The 19,570-nt window shown below is 45.5% G+C and overlaps 1 protein-coding gene across 8 annotated transcripts; it reads right to left on the reverse strand.

The window, feature by feature from the left end:
• Positions 1-1,745: 1,745 nt before the first annotated feature.
• On the reverse strand, positions 1,746-19,402 carry SERBP1 (SERPINE1 mRNA binding protein 1). Of its 8 annotated transcripts, none has more exons than XM_062497782.1 (10): positions 18,914-19,402; positions 15,720-15,882; positions 14,510-14,647; positions 14,284-14,355; positions 13,671-13,745; positions 11,830-12,007; positions 8,190-8,237; positions 4,804-4,977; positions 3,002-3,040; positions 1,746-2,174 (listed from the first exon to the last, which is right to left on the reverse strand). In XM_062497782.1, exons 1-10 carry the CDS (start codon positions 19,272-19,274, stop codon positions 2,118-2,120), a joined length of 1,305 nt encoding a protein of 434 aa, XP_062353766.1. In that variant the 5' UTR covers positions 19,275-19,402; the 3' UTR covers positions 1,746-2,117. The 8 variants fall into 8 exon arrangements, with proteins under 8 accessions (XP_062353766.1, XP_062353765.1, XP_062353769.1 ...); XM_062497781.1 differs by having other exon boundaries at positions 14,284-14,379; XM_062497785.1 differs by lacking the exon at positions 8,190-8,237 and having other exon boundaries at positions 18,914-19,400.
• Between the last annotated feature and the right edge of the window lie 168 nt (positions 19,403-19,570).

The following is a 19,570-nucleotide window of genomic DNA, read 5'->3' on the forward strand; positions in this document are numbered from 1 at the left end:
CCTGGGTGGCAACTGGAACAGCAAATAGCTTGGCTCAAGGAAGGTTTGTATTTCAGGGAAACCTTTCTGTGATCCAGGGTGTCCCTAAGGCTGGAAGTGCAGCACATCCCACCAAATAATGGGAGAGGGAAAAGGAACAGCTCTGCTCCTACAACTGAGAGCAGAGCCAGGAGAGCTGAACTGAGAGATTTTCCCACCCTCTGATGGAAAATGTGTCTGCTCCTCCTGCCTGGGGCTGGGAATGCAGGTGAGGGAAGTGATCCAGGATACTCCCAGAGGGTCAGAACATCAGCTCTCGTGGAAAACAGCTCAGGAAAAGCAAAGCCAGCTGCTAACACCACAGCTCAGCAGGCTGGTATTCCACATTTCCAAGGGCTCCAACACTTTGTGCCTGTCCTGTACAGTTCTTATAAAAATAGGGAGTTACCTTTACTTTTCCACCTGGCTAAGAAACTACAACTATGTTCTAAGCTGGTCAAAGAGGAAAACGTGAAATAAAATGAGAGATTTGTTCCTATTCTCCTAGCAAATGCTGATAAAACTCCTAAGAAATCCTCTTCATTAGTCATTCCCTCAACTCCTGTTGTGAACTGAAGGGATACACGGGGATGAAATCAAACCTGTGGTGGGTTTTGTTTGGGGAAAAAGGAATTCCTTACAAACATTCCCTGGGAAAACTGAGCCAGTGCTGCTTCCTGGAACACCTGGAGCAGAGCTGGGAAGGCCTCAGGTAGTGCAGGACTTGTGTGGGAATCCCACATCCCAGCTGGAATCCTGGGACTCCAGAGCCACAACTGCCCCCTTCCCCCCCACTCCCAGCTCCAACAACTGCCCCAAACTCATGGAATCCCCAGTTCCAAGGGCAGGAACTGCCCCAGTGTTGAGGAATCCCAGTTCCAAGGACAGGAATTGCCCCAGTTTTGAGGAATCCCCAGTTCCAAGGGCAGGAACTGCCCCAGTGTTGAGGAATCCCAGTTTCAAGGGCAGGAACTGCCCCAGTGTTGAGAAATCCCAGTTTCAAGGGCAGGAATTGCCCCAGTTTTGAGGAATCCCACTTTCAAGGACAGGAACTGCCCCAATTTTGAGAAATCCCAGTTTCAAGGGCAGGAATTATCTCTATTTCAGGGAATCCCAGCTTCAACAACAGAAATTCCCCCACTCTCAGGGTATCCTCTCAAACAAAAAGCAAAGGTAATTTAAAAACTCTATTTTTTGGTTTTTTTTGCCAACAAAGCATCTTGTTCTGTTGAAGGGAAGGAGGAGGGAATAAAGGGCCAAAGGGGGAGTGAAAGGTGGGATACAGGAATTTTCAAAACCTGGTTTTCAGACAAGTTACCCATTGCTGGATCCATACACAGATATTGAATCATAAACCAATGTGCTCTGAATCTTGATTTCAAGTATCTGCTTTCAACTTTCTAGAAAGATTTTGTGTAAACAAGCTACCCAACAGAGATGAAAAAAAAAAAATGTACTGGTTTGCCATGCTGGAAATGAATATTAAAACTTAAGTTCTCCAGGAGTTCATTCCATACAGCACTAACAGTCTGCCCAAATTAATATTCCACAGATTCCATGGGCTGAGAAAAATCTGCCAAAAAATGAATTAAGGAAACTGAAGTAGTGTGCAATAATTCAAACCTAGTTTGGAGTTTTGGGGGAAGGAAGGGGGGGGAGAGGGAGGAATCTAAAATCCTGAATTTAAAGAAAAAAAAAAAAAAAAAGAACACAAATGAAGGGAAAGCTTTTAACTGGTACACACTGTTCACACCTATATTTCAAGTTTGGAAACGCATATTTTCAAGCAGCAATACAAAAAAGTATCCATGAAGAATGCATAATCTCTGAAAAAATTATGAAAACATCCCTGCTACCATTACATTTCTAAATACAAAACTTGACTACCATATTGTTGCTTCTGTGTAGCAAGAGAAGTTCATTTTCAAAACAGGTAAAATTCAGTCTTTAGGTGTGAATGGTATGAATGACAGTCTTTTTTTTTTGTTTGTTTTGTTTTTTTTTTTTTTTCAATTTCTTAGTTGTTTTAGGATCCTTAAGCATGCAAGCCTCGGAGAGGAAGGCCCCACCAGGGCAGGGTTGGCTTTATGACATCCAGTTTAGGACAGAGCTGGGAAAGCCTCTGGGTCATCTACGTCAGGAGCAGAAGCACTTGACTGAAAAAGAAACATCACAGAGTTATTGCCTTGAGGCAGAGGTGGCAGCACTTTGGGGATGGAGAAATGACTACAAAAACATCCTTCTTTGATTTATTCTTAGGATTATAAAGTGTCCTATACTGATTTTTTTTTTTTTTTAAATCCAAGCTGTTTGGGGAGGAATTGTAAGTTAATTGATGTTTGCATGTTATTACTGCAGGATTTTCTTTTTCAAGAGGTCTCTAGAATGGTCTGGGTTGGAAGGGATCCTAAAATCCATGGAATTCCAACCTCCTGCCATGGGCACATCCCTCCCTGAGCACCCATCCTGACTGAAGGACACAACTGAAATGTTTCAGAAAACATTTGTCCTCCTGTCTGGAGCACAAACTAAGTTTGTCATGTTTAATTTTCCCATTCAGAAACCAGACGTCGATAAAAGTAATTTTTGTGCCAGTTTTATAAAAGTTCATGCTTTAGCCAAGGCTCTCCTCAGCAGTTTCCAACAGTTTTCTGAAAGGCTCTGCACCACATCTAAAAACCAGTGCAGAAATGAAGAATGTCATACTCCTCACTTGGACCTTGGACAAGAATGGGAAGAGCCACGAGAGTGCAACTCCCTGCCATAGTATTAATTTATCAAGAAATAAGATTTAAAATGAGAGTTGCATCAACAACTGTAACTGCAGAGTCTCTGCCTCTGTGGCTCCACAGGCCACAAACCAGAATTTAAAAATAACAGGAGGGTGGAAGGTACAGGCTCAGCACACAGGAGCAGAAACAGCCAGAAAAAGGAGAAGTTTTGGTCCCTGGGCCCAGGGAAGGCACGTGCAGAGCTCACCCACCTGGTTGGGCGTGTGGATCACATCAAACTCCTTGACCAACTGCAAGGAAACAAAAACAACACCAAGTCAGGGGCAGCAAAGCTGGAATTGCTTCATGGCAGCATTCAGAGCACACCACTACTGCTTCTTTTCAAGTCGTTTCAATATTCTGATGTTGTTGTCAGGAGAGAGCTTCCCAACTAATAAATGAAGATTTGTGATGTCTGTGTCTACAAAACCCAGCAAATCTGTGTGAAGAAAAGCTCAGCACACAGACTGAGCTCGTTTTGCAACCAGTAACAATTGCATTGATGCCTTTAAGGCAAGAAAGTGACTCACAGCAAATGAAATCTTCGCTGTAGCTACACTACACTGCTTGAACTTCACACATTCTCTCCCAAACTCTAGTCAGTATTTTCTCAGGGTATTCCCTTGGTGTCTTAGCACCAAAAAGGGGAAGAATGTTACTGGAGGTTAGAGAAAAAACCAGTTAGAGCCCTGTTTCCAACTGGAAAACCTGAATTGCTCAGGTTGAGGAAAACCAGCAGCCCAGCACTTGTGCACTCCTGCTCTGGCACAGCCGAGGCAGCTCGTGGTGCACTCCCACCTGTGCACACTGCAAAAGGCACTTCTCAGGTTTAGCCACACTTCTTAAAAATTCACCCTCCTTTTTTTCATGGGTTTGATGACAACACTGCTCAAACTTCCACCTTTTTGTCCTAACAACCTGCTTCAGGTCAACTTTGCACAAAAAGATTTTCACTCGGGTTTAAGAAGTGTTGTTTGTTCTTAGAGTAACTCCCTCATTGAAATAAACAACAAAACACTATTAAAATAATAAATAAATAAATAATAAAAATAATAAAAATAATAAAAATAAAAATACAAACATAAAAATTTAAACCAAAATAAAAAATAAAAATTAAAAAAAAAGAAAAAACAGAAATTTAAAAGAGTAAAATTTTAAAAAATGATAAAATAAAGAAATATTAAAAATAAAAATTAAAGGAAAAAGAAGAATAAAAAAGAGAAAAAAATTTAAAAAACCTTAATACAAAGGAGTAAAAGGAGTAAAAGGAGTAAAAGGAGTAAAAGGAGTAAAAGGAGTAAAAGGAGTAAAAGGAGTAAAAGGAGTAAAAGGAGTAAAAGGAGTAAAAGGAGTAAAAGGAGTAAAAGGAGTAAAAGGAGTAAAAGGAGTAAAAGGAGTAAAAGGAGTAAAAGGAGTAAAAGGAGTAAAAGGAGTAAAAGGAGTAAAAGGAGTAAAAGGAGTAAAAGGAGTAAAAGGAGTAAAAGGAGTAAAAGGAAAGTAAAAGGAGTAAAAGGAGTAAAAGGAAAGTAAAAGGAAAGTAAAAGGAAAGTAAAAGGAAAGTAAAAGGAAAGTAAAAGGAAAGTAAAAGGAAAGTAAAAATAAATAAAAGAAAAATAAATAAAAAGTAAAAAAGTAAAAATAAATAAAAAGTAAAAATAAATAAAAAGTAAAAATAAATAAAAAGTAAAAATAAATAAAAAGTAAATAAAAAGTAAAGAGGAAAAAAGGAAAAATAAAAAATAATAAAAATTTAAAATAAGAACAAAAGTAGAAATTTTTTAAAAATTAAAAAATAAAAATTAAAAACCAATAAAAAGCAATGAGAATTAAAATTAAAAACAGAAATTAAGAAAATAAAGAAACAATTAAAATTTTAAAACACTTAAAAATAAAAAAAAAAATAAAAATCATTTTTAAAAGGCCAGAACAAAGAGACCATTAAATAAAGAAAGAAACAAAAGAGACCAATCAAACCCGGGAGGAAGGTGGCAGCGGGGAGGGGGGGGGCACTCACCTTGTCGGTCCTGCCCCCACGGCTGGCCCTGCCCCCGCGGCCGCGGCCCCCCCGGCCCCCTCTGCCCCCGCGCCCGGGGCGCCCCAGGTCCCCAAAGTTGATCTCCAGCTGGGACGTGATGTCATTGGCGGGCTTGCGGAAATGGTGATCCATGACCGAGTCCTCGGCGTGAGCCTGCAGGGAGCAGCGCCGTCAGCAGGGGACAGCACCCAAACCCGGGGTGCCTCTGCCCACCCGCACCCAAACCCTCTGTGCCTCTGCCCACCCGCACCCAAACCCTCTGTGCCTCTGCCCTCCTGCACCCAAACCCTCTGTGCCTCTGCCCTCCTGCACTCAAACCCTCTGTGCCTCTGCCCTCCTGCACTCAAACCCTCTGTGCCTCTGCCCTCCCGCACCCAAACCCTCTGTGCCTCTGCCCACCCGCACCCAAACCCTCTGTGCCTCTGCCCTCCCGCACCCAAACCCTCTGTGCCTCTGCCCTCCAGCACCCAAACCCCGGGTGCCTCTGCCCTCCCGCACCCAAACCCTCTGTGCCTCTGCCCACCCGCACCCAAACCCTCTGTGCCTCTGCCCACCTGCACCCAAACCCGGGGTGCCTCTGCCCTCCCGCACCCAAACCCTGGGTGCCTCTGCCCACCTGCACCCAAACCCTCTGTGCCTCTGCCCACCCGCACCCAAACCCTCTGTGCCTCTGCCCTCCTGCACCCAAACCCTCTGTGCCTCTGCCCTCCTGCACTCAAACCCTCTGTGCCTCTGCCCTCCTGCACTCAAACCCTCTGTGCCTCTGCCCTCCCGCACCCAAACCCTCTGTGCCTCTGCCCACCCGCACCCAAACCCTCTGTGCCTCTGCCCTCCCGCACCCAAACCCTCTGTGCCTCTGCCCTCCAGCACCCAAACCCCGGGTGCCTCTGCCCTCCCGCACCCAAACCCTCTGTGCCTCTGCCCACCCGCACCCAAACCCTCTGTGCCTCTGCCCTCCCGCACCCAAACCCTCTGTGCCTCTGCCCTCCTGCACTCAAACCCTCTGTGCCTCTGCCCTCCTGCACCCAAACCCTCTGTGCCTCTGCCCTCCTGCACCCAAACCCTCGGTGCCTCTGCCCTCCTGCACCCAAACCCTCTCCTGGCTCTGCCCACCACAGCCCTGCCCCCACCTCAGAGCACACAATTCCATCACCTACTCCTCTTTAACCCTTGGGGAACTTGGAATTTCTTAGTGACCAAAGTGTTTTGCTTTTCCCTGATAATTCATGAAGTTGGAGAAGTCCAAGATTGAGCACCCGATCCCCAGCTTGTCACCACCCCACCCCAAACCTCCCTGGCCTGCTCCTTCCAGTGCCTTACCACCTTTTCCAGGTAGAAATCCTTCCCAAAAATTCCACCAGAGCAACGTGTCCTTATCCCAGACCAGACTGAGCGTTACCAAACCAGAACAGAATCTCATGTTGTAGCAATTCTCATTTTGTCTCCTGCTCCCATCAATTCCTCCCATTCTTTTTTCACTCTTGGTCACCCCATCCTTATTTTGCTCCCTGGGGATTTACACTTTATTTGCTTTAGCCTTTGATAAATACTTTTAAGATCAGGGATCTGCTGAGAATGCCTCGCTGCTCTGCATCCACTGTAACAGCCAGTGAGGCACATAAAGCTCAAACACCAACAACTGAAGGAGCTAAAATGGAACTGGTGACACTGGAAAATGGGGATCTCAGCCCCTGTGCCAGGATTTTCTCTTACTGGTTTGTTCCCAGTGCATGTGGTGGCAACCCAAGCCTAGGATGCTCCCAGGAGTTACAAACACCAGCAACGCTGTTATTAAGCACTTTGGAAAATTTCAGTTACACACTGAACCCCATCAGGTGTTTTTAAAGCAATTATTTCTCCTCTTTTACATAAATATCTTTTTTCCTGTTTTTGGCATTTAGGATAATATGAAAAACATAAAAACCTGCCTATTACAGCTCCACCATGGTGTTTTGGGACCATGACACCATCCAACACTTTCCTTCCCTCCAAGTCCCCAATTCTTGGCACAGCAATCATCCATTTCCTTGTTTTTCCTACACAAAGGCCATGCACAGGCTCAAGCTTCCCAACTCCAATTGACTTTTCTGCTGTACTTACACAACATTTGGACTTTCAAAGGCAACACGTTGTGCAATTAAGCCCTGTACTTTTTAATTACCATTTGTGGAGGCTTCTCAAGGCTGCCAGAGGATGGAGAGGAGTCAAAGCTGCTGTCAGGAATTCCATGGGTCCTTCCCAGCATCCCATCTATCCCTGCCATTCCCCCTTGTCCTCTCCCTGCACCCCAATTTAATTAAAAATACCCCTTCCATGCTGCTTTATTCCCAACACATTCCACTGGGATGGATCCCACAGAACAGCTGGTCCCTACTCCACTCCTGATTTTATTCATTTCCTTGCACACCTTTCCCTTGGAAATCTCTCTGGCAAACTTGGGAAGTTTTTTTCTCAACAAAGCAAAGTCATTCCACGCCTCAGCCTGAGGTGGCACTACTCAAACCTAAAACCAACGCCCTGTAAAACACTACAAAACACCTCAGAGATGTTTTAAATTCCCTTCTTACTGTTTCATTTTTTATGTATAGTTTTTATCACTGCAGGGTGCTGAGATTCTATTTCCAGATACCAGCAGCCATGTGAGAATTCCCTTTTCTGAGTGGTGGGATCAGTGGATTTGTACAATTATTTCTGTGCATTTCCATCACTATGGTGTTTTTATTTAAAAACAGATCACTACAGTTTACCAAAAATCTTTCCATTTCCACAGCTTGACTTTAGTATAACCACTGAACCAACAAATTGCAAATTCCCTACAAAGCCTGATGATTTCTTCCAATCCAAAGTAATTAAAGGTCTTTTAAAACTCCAACAAAAGACTTGGCACATTCTCCCCAGCCTCATCCATCACTCGGGTGAGAATGATGTACTGAACAAGTTGCTTATCCTGGATAATCCTGGGAAACATTAAATTTCTATGTATTGGTGACTCAGTAGTGCTCTGATTTAAAAACTGATCAATTCTTGAAGGCAGTGCTGCACTTGAGGGTTTTAAGGCTGTCAAGAATTAAGAACAAACTACCAAGAGAGCCAAAGCAGACAGTGAGAGATGGAAAAACAGCAGCAACAACAACAAAAGAAAAACAGAGACTCATGACAGAAGCTTTTATGATAAGGTTTGAAATCAGCAGGATGAGGAGCAAGGGGACTAAAACCATGCTGGATGGTGCACAGTGAGACAACAGGCATGGACAGAAAAGCTCCAGGTTCAATAAAATCCTCTATTTTGGTGAGTTTTTAATATCCAGATGTTCCCTGCTGAAGGGGCTGATGATAACACCCAGTGAGAGAGAAAGGATCAGTACCTCATTTGAATCCAGCAGACTCCCCTGCATTTCTGTCATCGCCTTTGTCTGGTGACAGTTGTGTGTCCACGCCAAAGTGACAAAAGGAACAGAGGGAGAAAACAAAAGGAAGAATTGAGACTCAACTACATACAGGAACAACAGGTAATCAGGGCACAGGAGCTGCTGGTACAGATGGCACTGAGCACATGGAGCAGCACAGGGAGGAGGGAGCAGCTGTGCAAGAGGCCAGAGACAGCACAGGATGGATGGGAAAGTGTGAAGACAAGAGACAGCTCAGATGGACACCAAAAAAAAAAAAACCAGCACAGGATGGATGGACACCAAAAAAAAAAACCAGCACAGGATGGATGGACACCAAAAAAAAAAAAACCAGCACAGGATGGATGGACACCAAAAAAAAACCAGCACAGGATGGATGGACACCAAAAAAAAACCAGCACAGGATGGATGGACACCAAAAAAAAAACCAGCACAGGATGGATGGGAAAGTGTGAAGACAAGAGACAGCTCAGATGGACACAAAAAAAAAAAAACAGCACAGGATGGATGGACACCAAAAAAAAAAACCAGCACAGGATGGATGGACACCAAAAAAAAAAAACCAGCACAGGATGGATGGACACAAAAAAAAAAAACCAGCACAGGATGGATGGGAAAGTGTGAAGACAAGAGACAGCTCAGATGGACACAAAAAAAAAACAGCACAGGATGGATGGACACCAAAAAAAAAAAAACCAGCACAGGATGGATGGACACCAAAAAAAAAACCAGCACAGGATGGATGGGAAAGTGTGAAGACAAGAGACAGCTCAGATGGACACCAAAAAAAACCAGCACAGGATGGATGGACACCAAAAAAAAAACCAGCACAGGATGGATGGACACAAAAAAAAAAAAAAACCAGCACAGGATGGATGGACACAAAAAAAAAAAAACAGCACAGGATGGATGGACACCCAACACAAAGAAGCTCAGATGGACAGACGGACATCAAGGAGTTGCCCAGGAGCTGCTGGAAGCCCTGGCACACACCAGACATGCAGGCTGGTTTCCAGCACGGCCACACAGGCAGAGATGGGAAGAGATGGGATGTTTGAATCACTGTTCATGGAAATCTTCCTGCAGAACTTTCATTCAAGAGTCATTCCTCCCAACTTTGAGGAGATGAATTATTCTTTTCCAAAATACGTTTCCTCATCTCCCACTGCAACCTTCTCTAAGGAAAGGACTGGATTAGTGAGGAGGTCTGAAGAGGCACAAAGATCTACTGGGTATCAGTTTTTCCAGGATAAATTTCCAAGTTTTGGGATAACTTTTAGGATCTGTCCACAATGTAAGTCATTCCTCTTTTTTGCAGGAATTGAAGACTTGAGCCCCTAAAGCAGCTGCAGAGAAGAAGAGGCTCTCTGTTTTATGGCATAACCCCGTGAAAATGGGAAAAAGAGGAAAGACCTCAGGCAAGGCCAAGCATTTCAGCCCTCAGTGAGGAGGACAAGCAGGAGGAAAAGGAGGACAGCTCTTTCCCAAGACTGAGCAGCATGAGATCCTCATTCTCCCTTTTCCCAGACTCCTGGGGCATTCTCCAAGGAGTTCTCAAGCTACAGGAATGCAGGTGCTCACCACAACACTTCAAATTCCTGAGACAATTCTTGGGGCACACAGTGTTTTTCAGCCACTAGAGTACAGAAGACTTGACAAAAACCAAAATTTACCTCTAAACCAAATCATTTCCATGCATCATCTACCTTCCCACCAATAAAAATCAGAGAAACCTTAATTTCTTGACTTCTAAGTACATCCAAGAGGACAAAGAGAAGAGGTAAGTGGTGGGTTGGGTTTTTTTTAATATTTTGCCTTCTAAAGCTGCTCACAAAGGAGCTGCAGTGGAAGCTTTCCTAACTCCTGTATTATAGAGCTATTCTCCAATAATCCTGAGAGAAAATCCCCACACTGCTTCCTATGGGATCAGGGAACAATGAAGAAGGGAGATGGGGAGACACATCTGCTGGATGTACAATAAAGCAGGCTAAAAGCAGCTCCATTTAAAGGCAGATTTGTTAATACCTCACTTTCATGCTTAGGCAGCAAGAGGCTGTCACCTTGTGTGATGGTGCTAAAAATATCCAATTTGTTTATTTGAGAAGTTCACCTCTTAAACACAACAACCTACTAATTATGTCAGGTCTTCCACGGGACTAATTTGATTATTCACAGTTTTTGTTCAGATTCTTTTATTTGTTATTGGTTTTGTTTGGGTTTTTTTTTTTTTGGTGTTTGTTTTGTTTTTAGTTAACTGATTCAGTTTTTAAATGGAAAATACAGTCTGGATCTTTTTTCTAGCCTCTGAATTTCTCACAAGTAACATCACCTTTATTATCACATATGCTCCTATGTTAAAAAAAAGAGTGCCCTCAGATGAGTAAACATCAAATAAATCTGATTCAGTGAGACTGAGGGAATCTGAAGAACTACAGCTTTAGTAAATCTTGCTAAAGCACATAAATACTTCTGCTTAATACGTTCTTCCCAGTACACATCAACACTAAATGTAACTAAAATTCCCTTTTCTACCCAAGCCAGAGAAAGCAGCATTTAATGAACCCTTCAGTGAACAGCTCAAAGGGGACACAGCCATGCAGTCATTTCAAGAACTGAACTACCCCACACAGCAAGACAACAGTCTGATTTGTGACCAGGTCAAACTCACTGGGAGTTCAATCAGAACAGAAATGGAACTTTCACTGGAACACTGAGCACTGCCCCCCACCCTGTGCTATATCCCAGCCCTCAGGAGAAAAACTGGCAAGGTGGGAAAAAGCAGGAGAACGTTTTAGGAGAGCAAACACAGTACTGCACACTATGCAGTCACTTCAAAGCACCATCAGTATACAAAGTTGCAGCCACCAATCTCTTAATTCAAATCTCTTAACCTATCACAGAGTGCTAAAAACAAAGATTAAAACTAAAGATCAGCAGTCAGCCTGTATTACAAAACAAGAGCTCTCAGCACTTCCCTCCCTTGTGCATCTCCCCTTGCCACTCTTGGAACAGAATAATGAACATTATGCAATGCCTGAAAGGAGAAACTACAAATTTAAAACAATTCTACAGCAGCTATGCTGAGTGACACTGGAGCACATAAATGATTCCAACTGCCTTCCCAAGAGCTTGTCTGTGACACAGCACCAAGTGAGGAGACACCCACGGCACAGATTTAAGATGCACAGTTTGGTTTGAGGTCTCAGAGGCACGACCAAGTCTTCCTTCAAGCTGACATCATCTAGCAAGCACCATGGATCTGTGTACTGCAGAACAGATGCTAAATAACACGAGCTGCCTTTTTTTAGAAAGCAAACTTGACAGCATTCCCCTAAAACTCTCACCAAGAGGCAATTCTTACAAGCCCAAGGGCTCAGCTCAGCTCCTGAACCCAACCACAGCAGAACTGGCCACTTGTGCTACTGCAGAAGTTCTTTTTTGCCACGTGAGCGTTGCTCAAAGGAACAAAAACGAAATTCAAATTTTAAAAAGCTCTGTTCCCCACTTTCTGAACTTCCAACTGCAGGTCAGCATCTCCCAGAACGGAGCTTCCACTGTAAAAACAAGAGGACACTCCAAGCATGGAAAGGCACTTTACCTCCTCACTCTTTGACTTGTGGAGCACAAATCCTTTTTTCCACTGCCCATCAGCTCCCTCGTTCGGTTTGCGGATGTTGAACTCGACTTTTGCACGATCCTTGCTTTGAATGGCTTTCCACTCATCCAGGGTCATTTCCTTAGGGCCTTCTTCCTTCACTTCTTCAACCTCGTTCTCTCTGTAGGGAATTCATGGAGATGATCATCACTGCTAAGGATCTGCACTCTGGATACAACTCCCAAATCATCTGCTGGCTGGTACCACATTACTCGTTGAATTTTGTCAAGGATTCAGCAGTTAAGAAGTGAAAACACAAATGCTCGCTTCCACCACACGGAGATTTAACTCCTTTAGGGGCCAGAAAAACTACACCCAGCCACCTCTGAGCACAGCAAAAGGTTCAAATTAAAACTGACCCATGCCATCAAATCCCCACATTACTGTCAATTTTATTTCCAAATCTGAAAGCCTAACTTTCTGTCATGACTTGTTTGGAGCTCCTTCCCCCCTTTCTGATATTCATATCTCATAAATATTCAAGTCAAGGCAGTGAGAACTCGTTCTTCCCACAGTATTCAAGCTTTTGGGTATTTAAAAAAAACAGAATTTAAGCAGCTTTGGATAAATTGCTTCCTCTGTTGAACCAAAGATAATTATTCAAACAAGTTTTACTTCCAGCTAATTTGAAAAAAATAATAGCACACATTAATTTGTGAGATACAGCACCTGTACCTTGTGCCAAAGGCTATTTTTAAGTAAAACACACAACCACTGTGCTCACTAACAGATGATATTACATCCACTGGAAGCCTATGGTCACTCTTCAGTGTATTTATGCAACTGAATTTCTGATTTATAGGAAACCAGTGCTGTTTATGTGCAGCAAAAAGATCACAAAGGCCTCAATTTCAAAGGTATTCATTTGGCAGCCAATAATTTTGAACAACAATGCAAAGGTTTTATGTCAAAATTACTGTATTTCAACTTTTTTTCATTGTGTAGGAGAGAATGATTTCTGACATGGGATGCAAGCAGAAATCGTTTTGTTCAAGGCAAAGATTTTACTGCAGTACAGTTCTGCTGAAACACTGAGGACAAACATCCCCATAAAACCAGACAATTAAAAAGTTACCCATGTGGAGATGCTCTTCTATAAAGAGAAAGCTTTTAGTGAGGCAGTCAAGCCATAGCCAACACCACATTGGCAACAAGTATTTCAAAATTCTCTTTGCATTTTTTGAGTCTTCTACAAAGCCCACTCCTCATTAAAATACAACATTAGTCACACTTGGCTACCATAAAAATCCATAAGGTATTTTTACAGCAACTCATCCGCTTCTCTGGTTACTCTTTCATTCATCCAGTCCCTGGTTCCTTCTGTAACAGTGTCCAAGTGAGATGGGAAGAGATCCAGGTAACTTTGAAAACTGCATGGAGAATGAAAGATACAACCTTTCTCCAGCATCTCAGCCATAGTCTCCAGGGTTGTTTTGGAATTCAGTTTAAAGAGCTGCCCTCCACTGGCATTTGTGTCCCATTTGCTTGGTGTTTCTACCTAGTCTGAGCACAGATGCTTTTGGGTTTGAAATTTGGAGTTGCAATCCCAAGACCCAAAGTGTATTAGAAATTATTATTAATAAATACATCTGACAGAGCCTGCAGGACACCAAGGAATGGTTTTAAAGACAACAATTTCCAAACACGAGGTGCTTTTTTTTTTTTTTTTTTTTTTAAGGAGACTCATTCAGTAGCACTGACACTCTGAGTTTGGCCAAAGAGATGTGGGAATAAACTGCAGAGGTTACAGGTAAAGCAGGAGCATGGAGAGAGGTGGTACTCACTTGTTTTCAGAATCAGCAGGCGGGTGCTCCTCTCCCTCTGGCGTTTCCTCAGTTACAGCTGACTGATCCAATTCACTGCAATTACATAACATTGGGAGTTGGGGCTTTTTTACAACTTCATCCCTCTCTAAAGCTATGTAAGATTAACAATCAAGATTTACTGGTGGATTTACTGTTTTTTCAGTAAGCTCTCCGTGCCTTTTAAATTCTATGCTTTTCATTTAACTAATGGTTTTCCCCAACGCTTCCTACTACCCGTCCTGAAAGGCTCCCGCTGTCCCTTCCAACATAAAATGGATTTGGGCATTAAAAATAGATTTCAATGGGACAGCTGATTTTTTGTAACATAAAATGCATGCTTATCCTGATCAAAATTTACTAAAAATAGAACAGCTTCATTTTAACAGAGAATTGTTACCAAACCAGCACAAGACCACTATCCTTACGTTACAAGAAATCTATGGGGCTCTAAACTCTGCAGAAACATGGCAAAAAAAAATCACGGAGATCGAAGGCAAAAAACAATGCAGCTAAATCTGGGTGTTCTGCGAGCCACAATTAGGGCTGATTAACAGAGTGCTAATGGTTTTCTGAGCAATGACAAGTTACTAACGTTAGCTCGTCTTTGACGGTTCCCCAGTTGTGCGATCCGCTGCCACCGCGCTTGTCCTCGTGCTTTAGGCCGCTGAAATGTGAATGTGAAACAGAACTAACAAAACTGAGTTAACATTATAGTGTCCAGACACAGAAATTCAAAAGATCAATTTGAAATAGGAGGGGGGAAGGGGGGGGGGGTCAGAGGGGTTAAATAAAGGGGTGGGAGAAGGTGAAGAACTCACGATCTATCGCTGCCGCTGTGTCTGTCAAATTCCCGTTTGCCACGAGAGTCAAATCCATCTCCTCGGCCCATCCCGCGCCCGCGGCCACGGCCCCTGCCCAGGCCTCCACGGCCACGCATGGGCCTGTCCAGGATGGGTCTGCCACGGAAACAGCCACGGGTCAGGCATTCACAGCAGCATTTCAATGGTCCTGTGCTCTGTGAGGATTTCACTGATTTGGTTTTGCTGTGGCAATTGCTGCTCGGAAGGAAGGCGCGTCGAGTGATCGGCCTCCAGAGATGTACAGCGTGCTTTGTGGTTCTTACCCTCTTTGGGAATTTTATTTACTTGTTTTTCTTTGTAGCTGGGTTCAGGTTCTAATTTCAAAAAAAGTCACTCCCCCATCCCTGGAAGTGTCCAAGGCCAGGTTGGAAGGGCTTGGAGTAACCTGGGAGAGTGGAAGTTGTCCCTGTCCCTGGTATGGGTTGGAACCAGATCACCTTTAAGGTCCCCTCCAGCCCAAACCATTCTGGTTTGGTTGACTTCATGAACCAATCTGGTTCCAAGATTTTAGAATGTGGAAACAAATGCTCATGATTGTTGTTTGTTTGCATCTTCTGGCAATAATTCCGAAATGTAAGCTTTGTATTGTGTTACACAATTAAATGATGCTGAATCTTCAACTCAACTCACTTTTAAAAGTATTTTAATTTTGGTAACTAAAACTTTACTATTTAAATATTACTCGAATTCTGGCTGCCTCTCAATACTCAAGACAGTTTAAATTTCCTGTAGATCTAGGACAGCTTCACCACTTCCAGGTCTGAAGCCACTGCAGCCAAGGTGCAAACACCTACATGGACAAACTTGAGCTGGATTTAAGTCAGCTGTGCAGGTTAAAGCCACAGCTGTAACAGAAAACAAATCTCACCCTGCAAGAAACAGCTATGCTTGGGTTCCCTCCCTGAGCTATCTGCTATAGATGTAGAGGAATAAGATGAATACCTTGATTTAAACCATAATTCAGTTACACCTATGAACCTGCTCACCACCAGCCTAAAAACTCCAGTTAAGTTTGCCAACAAAACCACGGAAAAGGGAAGCGTGATCATCTGCACGACAGGAATTTCATCTTGATTCTGTGGGCTTTTTCACCTGAGAAGCAGCAGGTGGGACATCCCTGTCCTGTCAAAGCTAGGGAAGCTGTTTACCATCAAGACAAAACTCTTACTTATCCACAGAGAACTCTCCTCCCTCGCCCTTCTCCTCGGCGGGTTTCTCGAAGCGGCGCTCGCGGGGAGGTCGTCGCTCGGGTCTCCTGTCGATGGGTTTGCCTTCACCCTGCTGCTGTTGCTGCTGCTGCTGATCAGGCCTCCTGCCAATCCTCCTTATCCCTGAAACATCAGGCAGGCACATCAACGGAATGTGGAGTGCTCTGGGACAGATAGAGAGCCCCCCCAGGCAAAAAACGGGAAGAGAAGTTTTATTTCTGCATAAACCCAGCGACTCTGCTTTCACCTGACTCTTCTCAAGTGACATTTTTACCCAGGATTTTAAACTGTGTTTGATTGGAAGCTTCAAGTAACCTCTGCTGAAATGACAGGGTCAACTTTCAAACAAAGATCAAGGTAAGCAAGATTTTATTACACTTTTTTTTTCCCTTTGAAAGGTGCTTTTCAGGTAAAACAAGTGGGTTTCATTTGAAGAAGACCCAAATGAAGTGAGCATCACTTCACTGCCCCTAAAACAGTCAGTCCTGTGCTCCCTAAGACAGCATCCTGTGCTGTTCTACCAGCTGGACTCCGTGATCCTGGAGCTGTTTTCCAACCTAAATGATCCTGTGATTCTGTTGCTGGAAACTCTTCTGACCAGACAGGCGTCACCTGCAGGTACTGGTCAGTGACTAACTGGGCTCCTCATCCACACGGATCCTCCCAGTCCAACATTCTCTGACAAACATTCTCCTGGTTCACTTCCTAAAACAGTTTTAAGTGTTCTAGGAATCAGTGTCCACAATCCCCAGTGCCACCGAGTTGCCCAGAGCTCTTCCTCCCTGCCCAGGCCTCCTAAAAGGGTTTTTAGTGCAAATAAAAACCTCCTGTGGGTATTCTCTTCTTTACCAAGCCCTCTCAAAGATCTAAGAGAGTTTTCTTTTCCTCTCACGTGAAAGGCCTTGCTTACTCTTCTTTAAAAGATGAGCACAAACACATTGCTGCTTTGTTATAGCATTTTCTCTCCAAAACACTGGATCCAAAATTAACGAACCAGCTTTTAAATTTAAAGCTGATTTTTAACCTTTTTTTTTTTTTAAGAACCAAGTTCCTGCCTAGCAAGCAATGTCAAATTTGGGTGGGGCTACAGAAGTTGCAGTTGTAATGATATCCAAGCCAACACACCCAGATGAACAACGTCTCCCTCACCTTCCAAGCTGTATTTACCATGAAGTTTGCATGGCACACATAGCTCCTTGAGGAAACAAGGGGTTAAAGCCAGCAGCCTGCACTTGGAGAAGGGCTCTCCAATGAGGACAGGCTTTCCATGCGAGGAGGAGAAGCAGGGAGAGGAGCAGGCATGCTGCAGAACTGGAATGGAACATCTACGGCTTTTGAATTTCGAGTTCAACGCCCTGCACTCAGAAAAACCCGGTTCCTGCTCAAGCCTAACCCAAAATACGAGTTATTTCTCAGCATCACCAAGCTTTGAACTGCTAATTCAGCAGGCAAATCACTTGCAGCCTTATGGAGTAGTGGAATAGCTTAAAATATATTCACACAGGAAACAAACCCTGGCATCGAGCACCTTTATGATGCCAGAACTGCAAATACAGCCACGCACGAAAATAGACATTTTCAAACTGGAAACTGACTTTGTTTACAGCACTGCTACAACAGCAGCCCCGACTTTCCCCCTTTCACTACCATAACAAACCACGAAAAGACCAATTTTTCACGCTGCTCTTGAAAAACAAGATGCGAAAATCGGAAGGTGAAAGCCTGCCCAAACCCCCCCTGTGGTGCCAAAGACACTGCCACGTCCCAGGTGTATCCCCTGGGGACAGCACTGGAATCCTGCACCTCTCTAAGGCTTCCAGAGGACACTGGTTTAGCAAACTGGGACTCCAGAAAAAAATCACTGCATCCCTCACACAGAAAACATTCCTAAGTGTTAATGAGCAAGAGATCCACAAGCAAAGAGCATTTCTAACACAGTTCCTAAATTTCTCTCCTCACCAGGTGCTTTCGAGTAACATTCATAACACCCACTTTCCAAAACAAACAATATATTATTTTTTTTTAATTTAACAGCGTAAAACAGCGGAGCATCAGAATCCCTTTGTACTAAGATGCTCTCACGTAGCACCGCTCTCCGTGAAAAGCCGGTTGAAATCGCAGTTAACCCGTTATTCCCTCGCTCCCAAGCCATGGGCTGGCACCACACTTCGATGTTTGTGAAGGATTCTTCCGAAGCCGGGTCGTGACCCACCTGCCGAGCGCTGAAGTTCGGGCGCGGTGGAGCTGCCTGCCCGGGACGCCATGTGCCCACATCGCTCCCTATCCATGCGGCCTCCTCATTCCCAAACCATACTCTTCAACCTGATTATACTTTCTTTTCCCCCCTCCCCACAAAGTTTTTCATGTAGGATGTCGTACAAATTCACAGAAATTAAAGAGTTCGTGCAGGTTATTATTTAGATATATATGAAAATAAGAAGATTGCTACCAAATCTAGAAAATGACCCAAAACAGATTTCAGGAAAGCCCAGGAACTTCCAGATATCCTGTCAAATCCATCGGAGCACCTAAAACACGAGTCAAGTTCAGGACACGAGGTTGGACGGGGCTTGGAGCAACCTGGTCTAGTGGAAGGTGTCCCTGCTCTTGTAAGAGGATGAACGAGAAGTGCCTTTCCAACCCGAACCATTTCAGGATTCGACGTGCCGGTTTAGATGGAATATTAGGATGAAATTGTTCCTTAGGAGAGTGGGGAGGGGCTGGGATAGAATTCCCAGAGAAGATGCGGCTGCCCCTGGATCCCTGGAAGTGTCCAAGGCCAGGCTGGACGCGGCTCGGAGCAGGGGGACAGTGGAAGGTGCCCTGTGGCAGGGGACGGAACGGGATAGCTTTAAACATCCCTTCCAACACGAGCCACTCCACGATTCTCTTCAAGGTTGGGATTTCCCATTTCGCGTTACTCCTTTCCCTCCCGCCGGCACCGAGGCAGCTCCGGGCGCCCCGCACGCCCGACTCCATTTTGCGCGGGCCGAGCCGCTAAACACGTGGGGCCAGGCGAGCCCGGAGCCGCCACCACCGGCCCCGCGGGCGCCCCGGGCGGGCTCCCCGGGCGAGCTCCGCCACGTGCGGCTCGGCCCTGCCCGGGGCTCCCCTTTGCGCCGACCCTCCCCGCCGACTCCCCGGGCCTGCTCACCCTCCTTCCGCAGCGGCGCTCCGGGCTGGCCCCCGCCATCCTCCCGGCGCTCCCCGCCGGCGAAGGGCGGCAGCGGGTTCTTGCGCTCCTTCTGCGACTCCCTGCGCAGCTGCTTGGCCGCGCTGCCCGCGCCGCCGCCCGCCTGGCCTGCTCCGCCGGCCCCGCCCGAGGAGCCGCTCTGGGAGCCCCCAGGGCCGCGGGCTCCGCCGCCCGTTTGGCTCCCGCCGCCGCCGCCGCCGCTCTCCTTCCTCCGGCTCTCCGCCGCGCGCAGCACCTCGAAGGGGTCGGACTCGTCATCGAAGAGCTGATCGAAGCGGTTGGTGACGACGCACCCGAAGCCCTCCTGCAGGTGTCCGGGCATGATGGGCCCCCGTCGGCGGGATCCTGCGCGGATGCTACCGGGCCCCCCCGCGCCCTGCTCTCTGCCGCACAAGATGGCGGGCCCTAAGGAGACGCGCTTCTCTTCCGGCGCGGCCACATCCGGGCACCTCGGCGGGGAGGGCGGGCGGGGCCTACAGCGCCACCCGCGGCCGCGCCGCGAACTGCGCGCGCATTGTGTGAGGCGGGCGCCGGGTTTCCCGCCGTGGACTCTACCATCGGCGAGAGCGGAGGGGGGGAGGAACGGGTCGACGGGGGAGGCGGGGGGGGGCGCGGGGC

Source organism: Cinclus cinclus, chromosome 8 (assembly GCF_963662255.1).
Source record: "Cinclus cinclus chromosome 8, bCinCin1.1, whole genome shotgun sequence".
Lineage (NCBI taxonomy): Eukaryota > Metazoa > Chordata > Aves > Passeriformes > Cinclidae > Cinclus > Cinclus cinclus.